Source organism: Oncorhynchus keta, chromosome 27 (assembly GCF_023373465.1).
Source record: "Oncorhynchus keta strain PuntledgeMale-10-30-2019 chromosome 27, Oket_V2, whole genome shotgun sequence".
NCBI lineage: Eukaryota > Metazoa > Chordata > Actinopteri > Salmoniformes > Salmonidae > Oncorhynchus > Oncorhynchus keta.
This window is the reverse complement of record NC_068447.1, coordinates 646,653-670,007: the sequence shown is the minus strand read 5'-3', so window position 1 is coordinate 670,007 and position 23,355 is coordinate 646,653. Positions and strand designations below refer to the sequence as shown.

Below are 23,355 nucleotides of genomic sequence, written 5' to 3'. Positions count from 1 at the left end.
GTTGTTGTACCAGGGATGTGTGTGTGAGTAGTGTGTGTTGTTCGTACCAGGGATTGTGTGTAGTGTGTGTGTGTTGTTCGTACCAGGGATGTGTGTGTGTGTGTTGTTCGTACCAGGGATGTGTGTGTGTGTGTTGTTCGTACCAGGGATGTGTGTGTGTGTTCGTACCAGGGATGTGTGTAGTGTGTGTTCGTACCAGGGGTGTGTGTGTGTGTAGTGTGTGTAGTGTGTGTTGTTCGTACCAGGGGTGTGTGTAGTGTGTGTGTTCGTACCAGGGGTGTGTGTGTGTGTGTAGTGTGTGTTGTTTGTACCAGGGATGTGTGTGTGTGTGTAGTGTGTGTTGTTCGTACCAGGGGTGTGTGTGTGTGTGTGTAGTGTGTGTTGTTCGTACCAGGGATGTGTATCCCATCATATTTGATGTCCATCTCGTGCAGGCCGGCCTCAGTCGGAGCGTATTTAACCGTTACCGTCCCGTCCTTATTGTCTGTGATGTCTGGCTTGGCTGTCTTACCTGACGGCATGCGCACATCACCTAGGAAACAGTAGTTGAACAGGTACCTCAGGCTTTCAGTATGTGAGGTGATTTGAGATCATGCTCCTGTTCCATTAGTGTTTAAGGGTGGTGATTTCCTGTCTGGCGGCCCAACAACAGTACGGTGTGTGTACCTGTGATCTCTCCTTTTTGGATGGTGAAGGGGATAACCAGGTCAAACGGCCGGAGTCCTGCCACGTCCAAACCATTCATTCCCATTGGCCGGTCTGTTGCCTAGGAGACAGAGGTCAAAGAATCTGAGGTGAGGAGGGGGAGGGACCAAGGTATGTGGGTAAGAATGATGAGGGGCGAGGGACAGTATTGGATACGGAGGTGGTTCAGGATGTTGAGGGGCGAGGGACAGTATTGGATACGGAGGTGGAGAGATGGTTCAGGATGTTGAGGGGGGGGTGAGGGACAGTATTGGATACGGAGGTGGTTCAGGATGTTGAGGGGGGTGAGGGACAGTATTGGATACGGAGGTGGTTCAGGATGTTGAGGAGGGGTGAGGGACAGTATTGGATACAGAGGTGGTTCAGGATGTTGAGGGGGTGAGGGACAGTATTGGATACAGAGGTGGTTCAGGATGTTGAGGAGGGGTGAGGGACAGTATTGGATACAGAGGTGGTTCAGGATGTTGAGGGGGGGTGAGGACAGTATTGGATACAGAGGTGGTTCAGGATGTTGAGGAGGGGTGAGGGACAGTATTGGATACGGAGGTGGTTCAGGATGTTGAGGGGGGGTGAGGGACAGTATTGGATACAGAGGTGCTTCAGGATGTTGAGGGGGGGTGAGGGACAGTATTGGATACAGAGGTGGTTCAGGATGTTGAGGAGGGGTGAGGGACAGTATTGGATACGGAGGTGGTTCAGGATGTTGAGGGGTGAGGGACAGTATTGGTTACAGAGGTGGTTCAGGATGTTGAGGGGGGGTGAGGGACAGTATTGGATACAGAGATGGTTCAGGATGTTGAGGGGGGGTGAGGGACAGTATTGGATACGGAGGTGGTTCAGGATGTTGAGGGGGGGTGAGGGACAGTATTGGATACAGAGATGGTTCAGGATGTTGAGGGGGGGTGAGGGAAAGTATTGGATACAGAGGTGGTTCAGGATGTTGAGGGGGTGAGGGACAGTATTGGATACAGAGGTGGTTCAGGATGTTGAGGGGGGTGAGGGACAGTATTGGATACAGAGGTGGTTCAGGATGTTGAGGGGGTGAGGGACAGTATTGGATACGGAGATGCTTCAGGATGTTGAGGGGGGGTGAGGGACAGTATTGGATACGGAGGTACTTCAGGATGTTGAGGGGGGGGTGAGGGACAGTATTGGATACAGAGGTGGTTCAGGATGTTGAGGGGGGGTGAGGGACAGTATTGGATACGGAGGTACTTCAGGATGTTGAGGGGGGGTGAGGGACAGTATTGGATACGGAGGTGCTTCAGGATGTTGAGGGGGGGTGAGGGACAGTATTGGATACGGAGGCACTTCAGGATGTTGAGGAGGGGTGAGGGACAGTATTGGATACGGAGGTGGTTCAGGATGTTGAGGGGGGGTGAGGGACAGTATTGATACAGAGGTGGTTCAGGATGTTGAGGGGGTGAGGGACAGTATTGGATACAGAGGTGGTTCAGGATGTTGAGGGGGTGAGGACAGTATTGGATACAGAGGTGGTTCAGGATGTTGAGGGGGTGAGGGACAGTATTGGATACAGAGGTGGTTCAGGATGTGAGGAGGTGGGGGGTGAGGGACAGTATTGGATACAGAGGTGGTTCAGGATGTTGAGGGGGGGTGAGGGACAGTATTGGATACAGAGGTGGTTCAGGATGTTGAGGGGGGGTGAGGGACAGTATTGGATACAGAGGTGGTTCAGGATGTTGAGGGGGGGTGAGGGACAGTATTGGATACGGAGGTGGTTCAGGATGTTGAGGGGGGTGAGGGACAGTATTGGATACAGAGGTGGTTCAGGATGTTGAGGGGGGGTGAGGGACAGTATTGGATACGGAGGTGGTTCAGGATGTTGAGGGGGGTGAGGGACAGTATTGGATACGGAGGTGGTTCAGGATGTTGAGGGGGGGGTGAGGGACAGTATTGGATACAGAGGTGGTTCAGGATGTTGAGGGGGGTGAGGGACAGTATTGGATACAGAGGTGGTTCAGGATGTTGAGGAGGGGTGAGGGACAGTATTGGATACAGAGGTGGTTCAGGATGTTGAGGAGGGGTGAGGGACAGTATTGGATACGGAGGTGCTTCAGGATGTTGAGGGGGTGAGGACAGTATTGGATATAGAGGTGGTGAGGTGCTTCAGGATGTTGAGGGGGGGTGAGGGACAGTATTGGATACAGAGGTGGTGAGGTGCTTCAGGATGTTGAGGGGGTGAGGGACAGTATTGGATACAGAGGTGGTTCAGGATGTTGAGGGGGGGTGAGGGACAGTATTGGATACGGAGGGGGGGTGAGGGACAGTATTGATACGGAGGTGCTTCAGGATGTTGAGGGGGGGTGAGGGACAGTATTGGATACGGAGGTGGTGAGGTGCTTCAGGATGTTGAGGGGGGGTGAGGGACAGTATTGGATACGGAGGGGGGGTGAGGGTGATGAGACCAAACACAGCAGAATAGAATGTAGCTGAAATGAAAAGACAATAGGGACCAAACACCAAAACATGAAGTATGACACGATGACGATGACGATGATGATTATGTTGATGAAGATGAAACCACCGACACTGTGAGAGAAAGACATCATGACAGAAGCAGCAGCCAGACAGACGACATAAAGACACGGCGGCCATTTTGTCAAATGTGGAGCCACATTGATGATTCACAAAATGGCTGCTTTTCCCCCTGTGTGGAGAGAGTGGAATGGAGAGACCAGTACCCAGGGCTGTTGACTGTAGTACTGTGGTAGTTGTTGCTGTTGGAGGAGCTGATCTGAAGGGGCTCCTTCCAATGCCTGGGGGGGGGGGTGGAATAAACAATAAGTTATTTTGTCGAACTGTTCCACAACGTTCAGATTAGACTCTAGACTGACGGAACGCTGTTTCCGGACTGTCCAATGAGAATCTGCTGTAGAAGGAGGGAGGGGTTAGAGGTCTCATTAACTAATCAAGACTCAGACACCTGCAAAAACACACTCAACCACATGTGGGCGCCTGTGTATATATCTGTAGGTGACTATACATACCGTGACCAGGAAGGGGCTGTTGGGGATGAGTTCCCCTCCAAAGCGAACGCAGATACAGTAATCTCCAGGCTGGGGGGCAGTGTAGAAGATATCAAAGGTTCCATCCTCATTCTCCACCACGTCTACATCTAACTCCACCCCTTCTGGGGTACACACACTGCACGTAACCTAGAGGGGGGGTAGAGAGGTAGGAGCAGAGAGAGGGGGGCAGAGAGGTAGGAGCAGAGAGAGAGGGGGGTAGAGAGGTAGGAGCAGAGAGAGAGGGGGTAGAGAGGTAGGAGCAGAGAGAGAGAGGGGGTAGAGAGGTAGGAGCAGAGAGAGAGAGGGGGGTAGAGAGGTAGGAGCAGAGAGAGAGAGGGGGTAGAGAGGTAGGAGCAGAGAGAGAGAGGGGGGGTAGAGAGGTAGGAGCAGAGAGAGGGGGTAGAGAGGTAGGAGCAGAGAGAGAGGGGGGGGTAGAGAGGTAGGAGCAGAGAGAGAGGGGGGTAGAGAGGTAGGAGCAGAGAGAGGGGGGTAGAGAGGTAGGAGCAGAGAGAGAGGGGGGGGTAGAGAGGTAGGAGCAGAGAGAGAGGGGGGTAGAGAGGTAGGAGCAGAGAGAGAGGGGGGTAGAGAGGTAGGAGCAGAGAGAGGGGGGTAGAGAGGTAGGAGCAGAGAGAGGGGGTAGAGAGGTAGGAGCAGAGAGAGGGGGTAGAGAGGTAGGAGCAGAGAGAGAGGGGGGGGTAGAGAGGTAGGAGCAGAGAGAGACCCCTTCTAGGGGGGTAGAGAGGTAGGAGCAGAGAGAGGGGGATAGAGAGGTAGGAGCAGAGGGGGGGGTAGAGAGGTAGGGGTGGAGAGGTAGGAGCAGAGAGAGGGGGGTAGAGAGGTAGGAGCAGAGAGAGAGGGGGTAGAGAGGTAGGAGCAGAGAGAGGGGGGTAGAGAGGTAGGGCAGAGAGAGAGGGGTAGGAGAGAGAGAGAGGGGGTAGAGAGGTAGGAGCAGAGAGAGAGGGGGTAGAGAGGTAGGAGCAGAGAGAGAGGGGGGTAGAGAGGTAGGAGCAGAGAGGGGGTAGAGAGGTAGGAGCAGAGAGAGAGAGGGGGTAGAGGGGTAGGCGCAGAGAGAGAGAGGGGGTAGAGAGGTAGGAGCAGAGAGAGAGAGGGGGTAGAGAGGTAGGAGCAGAGAGAGAGAGGGGGTAGAGAGGTAGGAGCAGAGAGAGAGGGGGTGTAGAGAGGTAGGAGCAGAGAGAGAGGGGGGTGTAGAGAGGTAGGAGCAGAGAGAGAGGGGGTGTAGAGAGGTAGGAGCAGAGAGAGAGGGGGTAGAGAGGTAGGAGCAGAGAGAGAGGGGGGGGTAGAGAGGTAGGAGCAGAGAGAGAGGGGGGGTAGAGAGGTAGGAGCAGAGAGAGAGGGGGGGTAGAGAGGTAGGAGCAGAGAGAGAGGGGGGGGTAGAGAGGTAGGAGCAGAGAGAGAGGGGGGGGTAGAGAGGAAGGAGCAGAGGGAGAGGGGGTAGAGAGGTAGGAGCAGAGAGAGAGGGGGTAGAGAGGTAGGAGCAGAGAGAGAGGGGGGTAGAGAGGTAGGAGCAGAGAGAGAGGGGGGGTAGAGAGGTAGGAGCAGAGAGAGAGGGGGGTAGAGAGGTAGGAGCAGAGAGAGAGGGGGTGTAGAGAGGTAGGAGCAGAGAGAGAGGGGGTGTAGAGAGGTAGGAGCAGAGAGAGAGGGGGTGTAGAGAGGTAGGAGCAGAGAGAGAGGGGGTAGAGAGGTAGGAGCAGAGAGAGGGGGTAGAGAGGTAGGAGCAGAGAGAGAGGGGGTAGAGAGGTAGGAGCAGAGAGAGAGAGGGGGTAGAGAGGTAGGAGCAGAGAGAGAGGGGGTAGAGAGGTAGAGCAGAGAGAGAGAGGGGGTAGAGAGGTAGGAGCAGAGAGAGAGGGGGTAGAGAGGTAGGAGCAGAGAGAGAGGGGGGTAGAGAGGTAGGAGCAGAGAGAGAGGGGGGGGGTAGAGAGGTAGGAGCAGAGAGAGAGGGGGGGGTAGAGAGGTAGGAGCAGAGAGAGAGAGAGAGGGGGTAGAGAGGTAGGAGCAGAGAGAGAGAGAGGGGGGGTAGAGTTATAGCCACACTAAGATGTGCTCACTCCTACTGTCCACATCTCCCTCCCTCCACGTACAGATAAAGACTAACCAAACCTCTCCATCATTACCTTTCCTTTCCCAGCAGCCTTTGCATCCACAGTAATGACAGTCTGCTCTCCGATCTGGATAGTTGGACCCACACCGGCTCCTGAGAGACAGATGAAGAGAAACGGTCACACAGGAAGCCTGACCCTCCCTCCCACAAGTCATCCATGCATCCTCTCCACAAGCCCTATTCCTTATAGAGTGCACTAGATAGGGAGTCATTTCAGACATGTTATACAGACAGTTTACTATCAGCAGCATACAACATCCAGCCTCATATCAACTCCATTACCCACAATGTCATTCACCATGCCAAACTAGTACTACAGGTAAACTACGTTAGTTAGAGAGCGAGCTAGAGAGAGCTTGAGAGCTACAGAGACACAGAGAGAGCGAGAGCTTGAGAGCTACAGAGACACAGAGAGAGCGAGAGCTTGAGAGCTACAGAGACACAGAGAGAGCGAGAGCTTGAGAGCTACAGAGACACAGAGAGAGCAAGAGCTTGAGAGCTACAGAGACACAGAGATACAGAGACACAGAGAGACACAGAGAGAGCAAGAGCTTGAGAGCTACAGAGCCACAGAGACACAGAGACACAGAGAGAGCGAGAGCTACAGAGACACAGAGACACAGAGAGAGCGAGAGCTACAGAGACACAGAGACACAGAGAGAGCGAGAGCTACAGAGACACAGAGACACAGAGAGAGCGAGAGCTACAGAGACACAGAGACACAGAGAGAGCGAGAGCTACAGAGACACAGAGACACAGAGAGAGCGAGAGCTACAGAGACACAGAGACAGAGAGAGCGAGAGCTACAGAGACACAGAGACAGAGAGAGCGAGAGCTACAGAGACACAGAGACAGAGAGAGCGAGAGCTACAGAGACACAGAGACAGAGAGAGCGAGAGCTACAGAGACACAGAGACAGAGAGAGCGAGAGCTACAGAGACAGAGACAGAGAGAGCGAGAGCTACAGAGACAGAGACAGAGAGAGCGAGAGCTACAGAGACAGAGACAGAGAGAGCGAGAGCTACAGAGAGACAGAGAGACAGAGAGACAGAGAGACAGAGAGACAGAGAGACAGAGAGACAGAGAGACAGAGAGACAGAGAGACAGAGAGACAGAGAGACAGAGAGACAGAGAGACAGAGAGACAGAGAGACAGAGAGACAGAGAGACAGAGAGACACAGAGACACAGAGACACAGAGACACAGAGACACAGAGACACAGAGACACAGAGACACAGAGACACAGAGACACAGAGACACAGAGACACAGAGAGCGAGAGCTTGAGAGCTACAGAGCTTGAGAGCTACAGAGACAGAGCCACAGAGAGAGCTTGAGAGCTACAGAGCTACAGAGACACAGAGCCACAGAGAGAGCTTGAGAGCTTGAGAGCTTGAGAGCTTGAGAGCCACAGACAGCGAGAGCTTGAGAGCTACAGAGACACAGCGAGAGCTACAGAGACACAGCGAGAGCTACAGAGACAGAGAGAGCTACAGAGACACAGAGAGAGCTACAGAGACACAGAGAGAGCTACAGAGACACAGAGAGAGCTACAGAGACACAGAGCTTGAGAGAGAGAGAGAAGCAACACAATTAGACCAAATCGTGAGAAAACATGGAATGTTGAAACATTGGAATGAAAATATATATTTTTTAAAACTACAATGCTATTTGTCCCAGTAGCAGAATACCTGACCACTGACTGACCCTAACTTAAGGAAAGCTTTGACTATGTACAGACTCAGTGAGCATAGCCTTGCTATTGAGAAAGGCTGCCGTAGGCAGACATGGCTCTCAAGAGAAGACAGGCTATGCGCCCACTGCCCACAACATGAGGTGGAAACTGAGCTGCACTTCCTAACCTCCTGCCCAATATATGACCATCGAGATACATATTTCCCCCAGATTACACAGATCCACAAAGAATTCGAAAACAAATCCAATTTTGATAAACTCCCATATCTACTGGGTGAAATACCAGTGTCCCATCACAGCAGCAAGATTTGTGACCTGTTGCCACAAGAAAAGGTCAACCAGTGAAGAACAGACACCATTATAAATAGGTTGTATTTACATTTAGTCATTTTCCATTTTGTACACTGTACACAACATATTAGAAATGTCTTTATTCTTTTAGAACTTCTGTCATGTTTACTGTTCATTTTCTATTGTATATTCATTTCATTTGCTTTGGCAATGTTAACATATCTTTCCCATGCCAATAAAGCCCCTGGAATCGAAATTGACGGACAAAGAGAGCAAGAGAGCGAGAGATAGAGGTGAGTCAGGAAAGGGAGCTGAACTGTAAAATGGGTATTGCCATCCTGCATGCAGACAGACCAACGTAATGGATCAGAGACGGAACAAGACCAGACTAGTGGATCTAAGTGTTCTTACCCAGGCCGTGGCCGCCGATTGACACTGAGAAGGAGAAGGGTGGAAGCAGGGGAGCGAAACAGTGACAAACACAATGAGAGTCAGGGTGAGAGGCAACTACTGGTGCTTCAACTACTGGTGCTTCAACTACTGGTGCTTCAACTACTGGTGCTTCAACTACTGGTGCTTCAACTACTGGTGCTTCAACTACTGGTGCTTCAAATGGACAGATGAAAACAAATGAGGAGTGAAGCAGGGTGGAGGAAGGGACAGTTCAAACCATCACAATACCATACCAAAAACACTGTGTGTGTGTGTCTGTTACCTGTGACAGTACATTTGCTGGCGTCCCCAGTAGGTAGAGCCCTGATGCGGTAGGGGGAATAAGGGATCTCGTCCCCTCCATACTTTATCAGGATGGTGTAACGACCAGTCATGTCAGGTACATACGACACCAGGTAAGTCCCGTCCTGGTTGTCACGGATACTGGCCTTCTTAGGCTTCCCCTCTGGGTCCTGGACACAGTCACCATGCAAACAGACCGTCAGATGAGGTAACCAATGGAGACAGTCAAACTGATGATGTCGCCATGGAAATGAGACAGGCCCACTAGTGACTAGCTGGCCCATGACGCTGGTAATGCCACCCCCATGACGCTGGTAATGCCACCCCCATGACGCTGGTAATGCCACCCCCATGACGCTGGTAATGCCACCCCCATGATGCATGCATCCAATGCCTGGTTAGCTTACTCCTGCTCTGAAATAATGCCACCCAGACGGGCCACCCAGACGGGCCACCCAGACATAGTGGGAGTAGACTGATTGGTCTGTTAACAGGACTCAGTGATCTGCAGACAAGCTATGGACCATGCAGACAGGTTATGTACCCCTTGACCATAGCTGATTGGTTTGTTAACTGGACTCACAGTGATCTGCACGGCGAGCTATAGACCATGCAGACAGGTTATGTACCCCTTGACCATAGCTGATTGGTTTGTTAACTGAACTCACAGTGATCTGCACGGCGAGCTATAGACCATGCAGACAGGTTATGTACCCCTTGACCATAGCTGATTGGTTTGTTAACTGAACTCAGTGATCTGCACGGCGAGCTATGGACCATGCAGACAGGTTATGTACCCCTTGACATAGCTGATTGGTCTGTTAACTGAACTCACAGTGATCTGCACGGCGAGCAGCCCCTCTCCTGCATCCTTGACGTCGATGGTGAACTCGACAGGCAGAGAGGCGGGCACTCCGGTGGTGTTGAGCCCGGGGCCGCTGGCGCGCACCTTACTGGCATCATGGGTAGGCAACACTTTCACCTTGTAGGGACTGGAGAGTAGCAGAACTGTGTGAAGTCCCTCCATTTTTCACAGAAATGTGTAGTGTGTATAAATGTGTCGTCTATGTCGATATGTGACTCGTTTCAGGAAACCAGGCGTATGTCACACGTCACTACTTCACAGGAGGTGTTTGAAAATAAACAAGTGTAGCAAAATGTGTTTTTTGGGGCTAAAATAAGATTAAAACAAAACGGAGTTAAATGGTTCCAGCTGTGAAGCGTTGATATATGCCATGTTGATCCATGTATATAGAGTCTAGCTACATTTTCTAGATACGTTTCCAATTTTGTCAGGAAGTTGTTTTTATTTGCTATGTTAAAGCATGTTAGTTAGCAAATGTATGATGTGTGTAGTAATATTATTCTAATCAGAAATGGATATTTATAGCCTAATGTGAGCTAGCTAACATCGAACAGAGTTGGTTAGCTTTAGCTACCTGCAGATCCATACGAGAGCTATGATGCTTGTATTGGAATTAGTTGGGATTATGCCGGTTTCTAAACGAAAATCTGCTGGATTACTACATGACCAGCAATTTAGACCAGCGTCTCTGGGTAACGTAGTGTCTCTGGTAAGAGTCATCCAATAATTATATCTACTCACTGTCCGTTTACACCTATATCCTGTATATCCTGTGCATGTGACAAGAACTTTGCAGGAGTGTGTGTGCATTACCTGTGTGTGTGTGCGTGTGTGTTACCTGCGTGGGATCTCTTGGTCAGCATACAGTACGTTGATAGAGTAAGGTCCCTCTCTGGTCGGGATGTAGTTCACGGTGTGAGTCTGGTCTCCATTATCCACCAACTCTGCTGGCTCCACTACACCTACACACCACACAGAGAAGCCAGAGTTGGACACAGGAACCAAAAGTTCTAGAATCAAATAAAGGGCTGGCACACACCTTTGGGTCCCTGTACTCTGACTTGTAGAGGGGCGACTCCTGCTTTAGAGGCGTCCACTGTGAAGGCCTGTGGAATGTTGGCACGCACGTTGGTTCCAAGCCCCACCCCCTGGCACTTCACCTTAGAACTGTCCACCGTGTCACTGACAGGAACCTGGAATGGACTGCCTAAAGACAGTGCAAGAGATGGGGGAGAAAGAGAGGGTAGACCGGGAGGTTTAGTGGATGTTGTACTAGTTCTTTATTATCCCAGATTGGGAAGATCACTAGCTAGCCTCACAGATTCTGGAAAAGAGGCCGCAGAGCGGGGATCCTTCTGAGAATCCAGAGGCCAGAGAGTAAACTCCCATTGCCTTCCATTCTTCTTGCTAACTTGCAATCATTGGAAAATAAAATTGATGACCTACGATTAAGATGATCCTACCAACGGGACATTAAAAACCTAACATCTTATGTTTCACCGAGACGTGGCTGAACGATGACACAGATAATATAGAACTGGCGGGATTTTCCATGCACCGGCAAAACAGAACAGCTACGTCTGGTAAGACGAGGGTTGGGGATGTGTTTGTCAATAAACAGCTGGTTTCTAATATTAAAGAAGTCTCGAGGTATTGTTCGCCTGAGGTAGAATACCTTATGATAAGCTGTAGACCACACTATTCGTAGCAGTCTATTAACCACCAAAGCGAAGCTGGCATTAAGTTCACTCAAAACAAACTAATAAGTCATAAGTAAAAAATAAAATTCCCAACCAGAAGCGGCGCTCCTAGTGGCCGGGGACTTTAATGCAGGGAAACTTAAATCAGTTACCACATTTTTACCAGCATGCCACGAGGAAAAAAATACAAAAAATAAAAAATGAATATAAAAAAAAACACCTTTACTCCAGAGATGCATACAAAGCGCTCCCCCCCACATTTGGCAAATCTGACCATAATTCCATCCTCTTGATTCCTGCTTACAAGCAAAAACTAAAGCAGGAAGTACCAGCGACTCGCTCAATACGGAAGTAGTCTGACGATGCGGATGCTACACTACAGGACTGTTTTGTTAGCAGACTGGAATAGGGTCAGGGATTCATCCAATGGCATTGAGGAGTACACCACCTCAGTCACCGGCTTCATCAATAACGTAGTCTCCACAGTGACTGTACGTACATATCCCAACCAGAAGCCATGGATTACAGGCAACATCCACATCGAACTAAAGGCCAGAGCTGCCACTTCAAGGAGAAGGAGACTAATCCGGACACTTATAAGAAATCCCGCTATGCCCTCAGATGGTGGGATCAAACAAGAAAAGCGTCAAGATAGATTAAGATTGAATCTTACTACACCGGCTGAGATGCTCGTCGGATGTGGCAGGGCTAGAAAACTATTATGGACTACAAAAGGGAAACCCAGACGCGAGCCTACCAGATGATATGCTTTTTATGCTCACTTGGAGGCAAGCAACACTGAAGCATGCACGAGAGCACCAGCTGTTCTGGATGACTGTGTGAGAAAGCTCTAGGTAGCCGACATTAACAAAACCTTGAAAGTAGGTCAACATTCAAAGCCGCTGGGCCAGACGGATTACCAGGACGTGTACTCAAAGCATGCGTGGACCAACTGTCAAGTGTCTTCACTGACATTTTCAACCTCTCCCTGTTCTGAGTCTAATACCTACATGTTTCCAGCAGACCACCGTAGTCGCTGTGCCCAAAGAAGCGAAGGTAACTTGCCACGTGGCACTCACGTCAGTAGCCATGAAGTGCTTTGAAAGGTCAATGCTCACATCAATAGCATCATCCCTGATACCCACCCAGTACACCATTGGGGCCAAGCTGCCTGCCATCCAGGACCTATATAATAAGCGGTGTCAGAGGAAATCCCTTGAAATTGTCAGAGACTCCGATCACCAAAGTCTGCTACCGCACGGCAAGCGGTACTGGAGAGCCAAGTCTAGGACCAAAAGGCTCCTCAACAGCTTCTAACCCCCCCAAGCAACAAGACTGCTGAACAATTCATTAAATCACCACCGGACAATTTACATTGACGACCCCCCCACTCCATTTTATACAATGCTGCTACTCTGTTTATTATCTATGGATAGTCACTTCACCCCCACCTACATGTACAGATGACCTCTACTAGCCTGTACCCCTGCACACCGACTCAGTCGAGGTGCCCCCTGTATGTAGCCTTTGTTATTCTCATTGTGTTACTTTTGATTTTAGTCAACTTGGTAAATATGTTCTTCTTCTTGAACTGCACTGTTGGTTAAGAGCTTGTAAGTAAGTATTTCACAGTGAAGTCTACTCTTGTTGTATTCGCTGACAGTTTGTTTTGAGATTGGGAAGATCACTAGCTAGCTTCACAATACAAAGTACCAGTGTGTGTCCGTACCAGCGTGTATCTGTGTGTGTGTGTGTGTGTGTGTGTGTGTGTGTGTATCCGTACCAGCGTGTATCTGTGTGTGTGTGTCCGCAGGACATCAGCGTGTATCTGTGTGGGTATCCGTACCAGCGTGTATCTGTGTGTGTGTATCCGTACCAGCGTGTATCTGTGTGTTGTATCCGTACCAGCGTGTATCTGTGTGTGTCCGTATCCAGCGTGTATCTGTGTGTGTCCGTACCAGCGTGTATCTGAAATGTGTGTCCGTACCAGCGTGTATCTGTGTGTATCCGTACCAGCGTGTATCTGTGTGTGTGTGTCCGTACCAGCGATGGGCTGTCCTCCGTAGGTGATGTTGAGGTTATACGTTCCAGCCTCGTAGGGAATGTACTCTACGCTGCAGCTGCCATCTTTGTTGTCGGTGCAGGACATCTTAGCCTCCGACGGGCCCTCGACAGCCAGACCCAGACCACCTGTACCCGCACCACTACAGAGAGACAGATCATCATCCTAACCAGGTTTCCTTTTCATACGGGTAAAGTACATGTCTGTTAAAAATATAAATACATCTCCAATATGCAAGATGGAATGTTTTTGTGTAAAATGAACGATGTGAGAAATGGAGGTGAAAACTCTTGCTATAATAACACCATCATGCTGTGGGATTATTCCATCATGTGACGTATGCTATACCGGCACTGTATCTGAGCCAGTCGCAATATGACGCAACATTTTAGTGACAAAACCAACCAAAATGCGATGGAAACCTACTTAACTTGTATTTTTTTAAACATTTTTATTTGGTACATGGGAATTCAAACTAAAAAAATCTATCCTCAATGTGGGTTAGTGTGTCTCTCGTACCGAGTTTCCACAGTGAATTTGTTGGCTTTGTTGGTGATGCCACTGTCCAAGCCGGGTCCATGTGCACGTACACGCCCCGGGTCACAACCCTCTGTCACTGCCACGCGGAACGGACTTTTGGGAACTGGAGACTCATCGTACGCCACCTTCACACTGTGGGGACCTGGACAAAACAGAGTTATCATATAGATCACCTCTACAGGGGGACCTGGACATTAAACAGAGTTATCATATAGATCACCTCTACAGGGGGGGACCTGGACAAAACAGAGTTATCATATAGATCACCTCTACAGGGGGGACCTGGACATTAAACAGAGTTATCATATAGATCACCTCTACAGTGGGGGGGGGGCTGGACATTAAACAGAGTTATCATATAGATCACCTCTACAGGGGGGGGGGGACCTGGACAAAACAGAGTTATCATATAGATCACCTCTACAGGGGGGACCTGGACAAAACAGAGTTATCATATAGATCACCTCTACAGGGGGGACCTGGACAAAACAGAGTTATCATATAGATCACCTCTACAGGGGGGACCTGGACAAAACAGAGTTATCATATAGATCACCTCTACAGTGGGGGGACCTGGACAAAACAGAGTTATCATATAGATCACCTCTACAGGGGGACCTGGACATTAAACAGAGTTATCATATAGATCACCTCTACAGGGGGGACCTGGACAAAACAGAGTTATCATATAGATCACCTCTACAGGGGGGACCTGGACAAAACAGAGTTATCATATAGATCACCTCTACAGGGGGACCTGGACAAAACAGAGTTATCATATAGATCACCTCTACAGGGGGGACCTGGACATTAAACAGAGTTATCATATAGATCACCTCTACAGTGGGGGGACCTGGACATTAAACAGAGTTATCATATAGATCACCTCTACAGGGGGGACCTGGACAAAACAGAGTTATCATATAGATCACCTCTACAGGGGGGACCTGGACAAAACAGAGTTATCATATAGATCACCTCTACAGTGGGGGGACCTGGACAAAACAGAGTTATCATATAGATCACCTCTACAGGGGGGACCTGGACATTAAACAGAGTTATCATATAGATCACCTCTACAGGGGGACCTGGACAAAACAGAGTTATCATATAGATCACCTCTACAGGGGGGACCTGGACAAAACAGAGTTATCATATAGATCACCTCTACAGGGGGGACCTGGACAAAACAGAGTTATCATATAGATCACCTCTACAGTGGGGGACCTGGACAAAACAGAGTTATCATATATATCACCTCTACAGTGGGGGGACCTGGACATTAAACAGAGTTATCATATAGATCACCTCTACAGGGGGGGGACCTGGACATTAAACAGAGTTATCATATAGATCACCTCTACAGGGGGGACCTGGACATTAAACAGAGTTATCATATAGATCACCTCTACAGTGGGGGGACCTGGACATTAAACAGAGTTATCATATAGATCACCTCTACAGTGGGGGGGACCTGGACATTAAACAGAGTTATCATATAGATCACCTCTACAGGGGGGACCTGGACATTAAACAGAGTTATCATATAGATCACCTCTACAGTGGGGGGACCTGGACAAAACAGAGTTATCATATAGATCACCTCTACAGGGGGGACCTGGACAAAACAGAGTTATCATATAGATCACCTCTACAGTGGGGGGACCTGGACAAAACAGAGTTATCATATAGATCACCTCTACAGGGGGCTGGACATTAAACAGAGTTATCATATAGATCACCTCTACAGGGGGGGGGGGGACCTGGACATTAAACAGAGTTATCATATAGATCACCTCTACAGTGGGAGGGGACCTGGACAAAACAGAGTTATCATATAGATCACCTCTACAGTGGGGGGGGCTGGACATTAAACAGAGTTATCATATAGATCACCTCTACAGGGGGGACCTGGACATTAAACAGAGTTATCATATAGATCACCTCTACAGGGGGGACCTGGACAAAACAGAGTTATCATATAGATCACCTCTACAGGGGGGACCTGGACATTAAACAGAGTTATCATATAGATCACCTCTACAGGGGGGGACCTGGACAAAACAGAGTTATCATATAGATCACCTCTACAGGGGGGACCTGGACAAAACAGAGTTATCATATAGATCACCTCTACAGGGGGACCTGGACATTAAACAGAGTTATCATATAGATCACCTCTACAGTGGGGGGACCTGGACAAAACAGAGTTATCATATAGATCACCTCTACAGGGGGGGGGGACCTGGACAAAACAGAGTTATCATATAGATCACCTCTACAGGGGGGACCTGGACAAAACAGAGTTATCATATAGATCACCTCTACAGGGGGCTGGACATTAAACAGAGTTATCATATAGATCACCTCTACAGGGGGGCTGGACAAAACAGAGTTATCATATAGATCACCTCTACAGTGGGGGGCCTGGACATTAAACAGAGTTATCATATAGATCACCTCTACAGTGGGGGGACCTGGACATTAAACAGAGTTATCATATAGATCACCTCTACAGGGGGACCTGGACAAAACAGAGTTATCATATAGATCACCTCTACAGGGGGGACATGGACAAAACAGAGTTATCATATAGATCACCTCTACAGGGGGACCTGGACAAAACAGAGTTATCATATAGATCACCTCTACAGGGGGGCTGGACATTAAACAGAGTTATCATATAGATCACCTCTACAGGGGGAACCTGGACATTAAACAGAGTTATCATATAGATCACCTCTACAGGGGGAACCTGGACAAAACAGAGTTATCATATAGATCACCTCTACAGTGGGGGGGGCCTGGACAAAACAGAGTTATCATATATATCCCCTCTACAGGGGGGACCTGGACATTAAACAGAGTTATCATATAGATCACCTCTACAGTGGGGGGACCTGGACAAAACAGAGTTATCATATAGATCACCTCTACAGGGGGACCTGGACAAAACAGAGTTATCATATAGATCACCTCTACAGTGGGGGGGACCTGGACAAAACAGAGTTATCATATAGATCACCTCTACAGTGGGGGGACCTGGACAAAACAGAGTTATCATATAGATCACCTCTACAGTGGGGGGGACCTGGACATAAACAGAGTTATCATATAGATCACCTCTACAGTGGGGGGCCTGGACAAAACAGAGTTATCATATAGATCACCTCTACAGGGGGACCTGGACAAAACAGAGTTATCATATAGATCACCTCTACAGGGGGACCTGGACAAAACAGAGTTATCATATAGATCACCTCTACAGGGGGGACCTGGACAAAACAGAGTTATCATATAGATCACCTCTACAGGGGGACCTGGACAAAACAGAGTTATCATATAGATCACCTCTACAGGGGGGGGGGCTGGACATTAAACAGAGTTATCATATAGATCACCTCTACAGTGGGGGCTGGACATTAAACAGAGTTATCATATAGATCACCTCTACAGTGGGGGGACCTGGACAAAACAGAGTTATCATATAGATCACCTCTACAGTGGGGGGACCTGGACATTAAACAGAGTTATCATATAGATCACCTCTACAGGGGGCTGGACATTAAACAGAGTTATCATATAGATCACCTCTACAGTGGGGGGGGACCTGGACATTAAACAGAGTTATCATATAGATCACCTCTACAGTGGGGGGACCTGGACATTAAACAGAGTTATCATATAGATCACCTCTACAGTGGGGGGGCTGGACAAAACAGAGTTATCATATAGATCACCTCTACAGGGGGCCTGGACATTAAACAGAGTTATCATATAGATCACCTCTACAGTGGGGGGCTGGACATTAAACAGAGTTATCATATAGATCACCTCTACAGGGGGACCTGGACATTAAACAGAGTTATCATATAGATCACCTCTACAGTGGGGGGCCTGGACATTAAACAGAGTTATCATATAGATCACCTCTACAGTGGGGGGCTGGACATTAAACAGAGTTATCATATAGATCACCTCTACAGGGGGACCTGGACAAAACAGAGTTATCATATAGATCACCTCTACAGGGGGGACCTGGACAAAACAGAGTTATCATATAGATCACCTCTACAGTGGGGGGACCTGGACATTAAACAGAGTTATCATATAGATCACCTCTACAGGGGGGGACCTGGACATTAAACAGAGTTATCATATAGATCACCTCTACAGTGGGGGGACCTGGACAAAACAGAGTTATCATATAGATCACCTCTACAGGGGGGGGGACCTGGACAAAACAGAGTTATCATATAGATCACCTCTACAGGGGGGGGGACCTGGACATTAAACAGACACTACCGTTCAAAAGCTCATTTTTTGTCCATTAAAACATCAGATTGATCAGAAATACAGTGTAGACATTGTTAATGTTGTAAATGACTATTGTAGCTGGAAACGGCAGATTGTTTAATGGAATATCTACATAGGTGTATAGAGGCCCATTATCAGCAACCATCACTCCTGTGTTCCAATGGCACGTTGTGTTAGCTAATCCAAGTTTATCATTTTAAAAGGCTAACTAATCATTAGAAAACCCTTTTGCAATTATGTGCTGATTAAAGAAGCAATAAAACTGGCCTTTAGACAAGTTGAGTATCTGGAGCATCAGCATTTGTGGGTTCGCTTACAAGCTCAAAATGGCCAGAAACAATGAGATTTCTTCTGAAACTCAGTCTATTCTTGTTAGTAGTGTACATGATCACTCATTCTGGACAACACATGTCATGGTGTCTGGATACAGAGTGGACAGATTGTATACATCATGCTCACTACACTTAATGGCAAGCAGATGGCACTAACTCACCCTCTTCGTAGGGAGTGTACTCTACGTTGTAGGTGCCATCACGACGGTCGGTGATGACAGCGTCGGTAACGGATCCAGATGGGTTCTGGATCACTGTCTTGATGTGGTTCCCTCCCGTCTGGTTCAGAGCTCTGGCGTCTACCGTGAAGTCTGTGGTCGCCTCGCGGAACACGCCTAGAACACAGAACATTAACAAATCTATAAACACAGGCTAACACAGAACACGCCTAGAACACACCTAGAACACAGAACACGCCTAGGTTATATCAAATTAAAACTATTCATGAAACAATTTAGTAAACAGATAATAAACAAACCCATTTGAAAAACTAAAACCATTATCTTTGAATCCAAAACTCACTAAAATAACCATCATGAATTGTGTTTAGTTTTTTCTCCTTAACTTTTGGCAAAAATCTAATGGCCAATGCTTTTCTTCTTTATGGGGTTTAAGCTTCTAAATGGGGTCGATCTGCCCTTTAGCAAAAACAGGTAAATGCCGCCAGAAGACCGATGTTTCAAACCGGCCGAGCATCCATCACTAGCCAACAGGGAAGAAACCCACTAGGGAGCTAGCCTAGCCAAAGGACACCATACTTTGTCCCCAACTCTAAAACATGTTTTTTTTTTAATGAAAGAAATGTTTGTATAAAAAACAAACAAATCAGGTCTGAAAATAAACTAAACTTCAAAATAGAAAAACCGAATAGAAATAAAAAAGTATAGAAAAACACAACTACAACAACCTTGATGCCTAGATCACACAGCAAGAACGAACTCTGACCTTTGCCCTCCACTCCCGGTCCGAACACACGGATTCCACTGGCATCGACGGCCGGCTCCACTGTGAGGCGGGCGGGGAAGTTGGGTACATCCTGCCCCCCGTAGCGGATGGTGAGGGTGTAGGAGCCGGGGTACAGGGGGATGTAGGTGATGGTGTAGGTTCCGTCTCCATTATCCTGGATGTGGACCTCTGCCTCTGTCCCACTGTCACTGATGATCTCTATGGTCAGCTCAGCTGGACCTGCGTTGGTACAGTCCACCACAAACTCCCCAGTCTCTCCCACCTTGGCACGCTCCAACCCTGGGCCGGAACACTTCACCTGACAGGGGGGCACAGGAAGTATTTAATTGTACTGTGAACACTATGCTGTATTCTGTGCATATGACAAATAAACTTTGATTTGTTTTGATTTTATAATAAAGGTCTAGTCAAATATCAAGTCATTTGAACTAAGGTTAGAGGTCAAGGGTTAGAGGTCATGTTTACCTTGGTGGCATCAGTGGGGGGGTAGGCGGTGGGTTTGAAAGGGGATCCTGGGATGGGAGCGCTGTCATAGGTCAGCTCCACCTGGTATGGCCCCGCCTCTCGAGGGATAAACTTCACCTGACTGGTCTCTGGTTTAAGCCCCGGTTCCACCTGAATAATTATATTAGCATTAAGTAGAATAATGAGGACACTTATTTGTATAGCACATTTTGAAAATGGTTTGAGCCCAAAGTGTTGAACAATGAACATAGAATTAGGATAAATAACAGTTGAAACGGCGCAAAGCAATCAAGCTCAGTACCTTGCAGGTGACAGGTTTCCCAGAGGGCCCTGTAACCTTTGCTCCCACCTTCCCCTGGCCTCCTGCTCCCTTGGACTTCACGGTCACTTCCTGGTCCTTACCCACTGTTATCTCTACAGAGCGAGACAGATACAGGAAGAGAGGATGCTTAGACACTACTACACTTGAACAATGACTAAGTCGCTCAAAAATCTAATGGCGTAGAGGCCCATTATCAGCAACCATCACTCCTGTGTTCCAATGTCACGTTGTGTTAGCTAATCCAAGTTGATCATTTTAAAAGGCTAATTGATCATTAGAAAACCCTTTTTCGATTATGTTAGCACAGCTGAAAACTGTTATTCTGATTAAAGAAGCAATTAAAAACTGGCCTTCTTTAGACTAGTTGAGTGTCTGGACCATCAGCATTTGTGGGTTCGATTACAGGCTCAAAATGGCCAGAAACGAAGACTTTCTTTCTGAAACTCGTCAGTCAGTATTCTTGTTCTGAGAAGTGAAGGCTATTCCATGCGAGAAATTGCCAAGAAACTAAAGATCTCGTACAACGCTGTGTACTACTCCCTTCACAGAACAGAGCAAACTGGCTCTAACCAGAATAGAAAGAACAGGAGACCCTGGTGCACAACTGAGGAAGAGGACAAACATGTTGGACTGTCTAGTTTGAGAAATAGACGCCTCACAAGTCCTCAACTGGCAGCTTCATTAAATAGACTGACGAGTTTCAGAAGAAAGTTTTGTTTCTGGCCATTTTCTATATCACTATCTATACTACAGTACCATCTACACAATATATCTATACTACAGATCCTATATCACTATCTATACTACAGATCCTATATCACTATCTATACTATCTATACTACAGCACCATCTATACTACAGATCCTATATCACTATCTATACTACAGTACCATCTACACACTACAGATCCTATATCACTATCTATACTACAGTACCATCTACACACTACAGATCCTATATCACTATCTATACTACAGATCCTATATCACTATCTATACTACAGCACCATCTACACAATATATATCTATATCACTATCTATACTACAGATCCTATATCACTATCTATACTACAGCACCATCTATACTACAGATCCTATATCACTATCTATACTACAGATCCTATATCACTATCTATACTACAGATCCTATATCACTATCTATACTACAGATCCTATATCACTATCTATACTACAGATCCTATATCACTATCTATACTACAGATCCTATATCACTATCTATACTACAGCACCATCTACACACTACAGATCCTATATCACCATCTACACACTACAGATCCTATATCACTATCTATACTACAGATCCTATATCACTATCTATACTACAGTACCATCTACACACTACAGATCCTATATCACTATCTATACTACAGATCCTATATCACCATCTATACTACAGATCCTATATCACCATCTATACTACAGATCCTATATCACTATCTATACTACAGATCCTATATCACTATCTATACTACAGATCCTATATCACTATCTATACTACAGATCCTATATCACTATCTATACTACAGCACCATCTACACACTACAGATCCTATATCACTATCTATACTATATACTGTAGTGGTTCTTGTACATACTGTCTCCCAGTCCATCAACTTGTATCTTGCTGAGGTCAAGGCTTGGAGCCACAGGGATGGAGAAGGGGCTCTTGGGAATAGAATCTCCTCCGTAGGTGACGGCCACTCCCAGAGGCCCCTGCTGGATGGGGGTGTACTTGACCGTGTGAGTGTTGTCATGGTTGTTAATGATCTCAAAGTCCTTAACGACCTCTCCTTTAACCGGGCCGGAGAACACAGCGTCCAGCTTGGCTTTACCTGCAGCCTTGGTGTTTACTGTGAAGTGGGTTGGCTTGGTCAACTCCACACCTGGACGAGAGAAAAGAGGGGAGAGAGGCCATGGAACAGGGAAGGGTTAGTTATCTCTGGTGGATGAAAAGGTGAGTACTGCGAAGTGGGTTGGCTTGGTCAACTCCACACCTGGAGGGAGGGGAGGAAACCAAGAAAGGATTCATTATTGGTATCGTGTATGTGAAGGCTGACTTTAACTTCCTGTCTTTCGTAGCTTTTGAGTGTTTAGCGTGTGTTCGTGTCTCACCACTGCGGTTGAGTCCAGGTCCCTCAGCCTTGACCTTGCTGGCGTCGTGTGACGGGTCAACTTTGATCCTGATGGGAGTCATGGGGATGGTCTGGAACACAGAGAGGTGGTGTCACACATACTATCAAGGACGAAGTCAGCCAACATTAACAGGAGCTGGTGAACTGGAACGCAGAGAGGAAAGAGACACTCCTACCACCATGACTGGTTTGCCACACTACCAGCGCCTGGCGGGGTGTACTACCGTAAACACACTCTACCCACCTGGTCAGAAAACAGCACCATGATGGTGTAACTACCAGCGTCTGGCGGGGTGTACTACCATAAACACACTACCCACCTGGTCAACTACGAGCGCCTGGCGGGGTGTACTACCGTAAACACACTACCCACCTGGTCAGCAAACAGCACCATGATGGTGTAACTACCAGCTCCTGGCGGTGTGTATTTAACGGTAAACGTGTCGTTGTCGTTCCTGATGATGTCGAAGTCGATGTCTGCCTCCGCCGGTCCCACCACACCTGGAGAGCACTTTATACCGATACTGATGTCACCTGGGGGGCACACACACACACAAATATTAGCTGTACAATGACATGGCAAAGATAGAAGTGGGATCTCACCGGAAGACAGCGGGCCAATTTAGCGTATGCATTAAATATTTTGGGATTCAGATAATTATCACATAGGAACTTCATTCGGAGGAATAATGTTTGACATGCTTTTTACAGCGTATTCGGAAAGTAGTCCGACCTCTTGACTTGATCCAGATTAATTCAGACCCTGTGACATGTTAACATGAGACCTCTTGGTATCATTATGTTCCATAGTGTGTGTGCTCTTACACATTCACTTAAACAAAAATAATCTCTCAGAAGTAACCTTTAAACTTTAGTGTGCTGTGATTTGTCATTGACCAATTTCTGTTTAAAATGGGTCACATCGTTAAACGTACCAGAAAGCCAACATGTTGGAAGAGTATTTTGTTCCAAACTATATCTAAAATGAGCCAAATCGAAAAGGGTACTTTTGAGATATTAATAACGTTGAATAAACGTGAAGAGATGTCAGGAAATCGACACTC

At 47.6% G+C, this 23,355-nt stretch overlaps 2 protein-coding genes across 17 annotated transcripts in view; one reads left to right on the top strand and one right to left on the bottom strand.

Moving 5' to 3' along the window:
- Positions 1-23,355, bottom strand: part of flna (filamin A, alpha (actin binding protein 280)) — a 94,658-nt gene that overhangs the window by 14,328 nt on the left and 56,975 nt on the right. Inside the window, exons 17-35 of one of the 2 annotated variants that reach the window (XM_052481203.1) lie at positions 22,665-22,825; positions 22,272-22,362; positions 21,755-22,042; positions 20,120-20,232; positions 19,819-19,968; positions 19,333-19,651; positions 18,549-18,722; positions 13,718-13,880; positions 13,180-13,340; positions 10,476-10,643; positions 10,275-10,398; positions 9,407-9,563; positions 8,552-8,741; positions 8,248-8,271; positions 5,867-5,946; positions 3,714-3,881; positions 3,408-3,482; positions 667-766; positions 392-532 (exon numbers count right to left, since the gene is read on the bottom strand). In XM_052481203.1, coding sequence (XP_052337163.1) covers positions 392-532; positions 667-766; positions 3,408-3,482; positions 3,714-3,881; positions 5,867-5,946; positions 8,248-8,271; positions 8,552-8,741; positions 9,407-9,563; positions 10,275-10,398; positions 10,476-10,643; positions 13,180-13,340; positions 13,718-13,880; positions 18,549-18,722; positions 19,333-19,651; positions 19,819-19,968; positions 20,120-20,232; positions 21,755-22,042; positions 22,272-22,362; positions 22,665-22,825 — 2,847 coding nt within the window. The remainder of the gene's footprint in view (positions 1-391; positions 533-666; positions 767-3,407; positions 3,483-3,713; positions 3,882-5,866; positions 5,947-8,247; positions 8,272-8,551; positions 8,742-9,406; positions 9,564-10,274; positions 10,399-10,475; positions 10,644-13,179; positions 13,341-13,717; positions 13,881-18,548; positions 18,723-19,332; positions 19,652-19,818; positions 19,969-20,119; positions 20,233-21,754; positions 22,043-22,271; positions 22,363-22,664; positions 22,826-23,355) is intronic. The other variant, XM_052481202.1, reaches the window with a different exon arrangement.
- Positions 773-3,399, top strand: LOC127912312 (uncharacterized). 15 transcript variants are annotated; one of them, XM_052481207.1, is made up of 8 exons: positions 773-1,083; positions 1,130-1,156; positions 1,204-1,632; positions 2,297-2,440; positions 2,488-2,535; positions 2,679-2,774; positions 2,828-2,875; positions 2,930-3,399. In XM_052481207.1, exons 1-8 carry the CDS (start codon positions 1,025-1,027, stop codon positions 2,997-2,999), a joined length of 921 nt encoding a protein of 306 aa, XP_052337167.1. In that variant the 5' UTR covers positions 773-1,024; the 3' UTR covers positions 3,000-3,399. The 15 variants fall into 15 exon arrangements, 1 of the variants encoding a protein (XP_052337167.1); XR_008081765.1 differs by having other exon boundaries at positions 773-967; positions 1,109-1,156; positions 1,252-1,632; positions 2,828-3,399; XR_008081769.1 differs by lacking the exon at positions 2,488-2,535 and adding an exon at positions 2,536-2,582 and having other exon boundaries at positions 773-1,062; positions 1,109-1,156; positions 2,297-2,344; positions 2,828-3,399.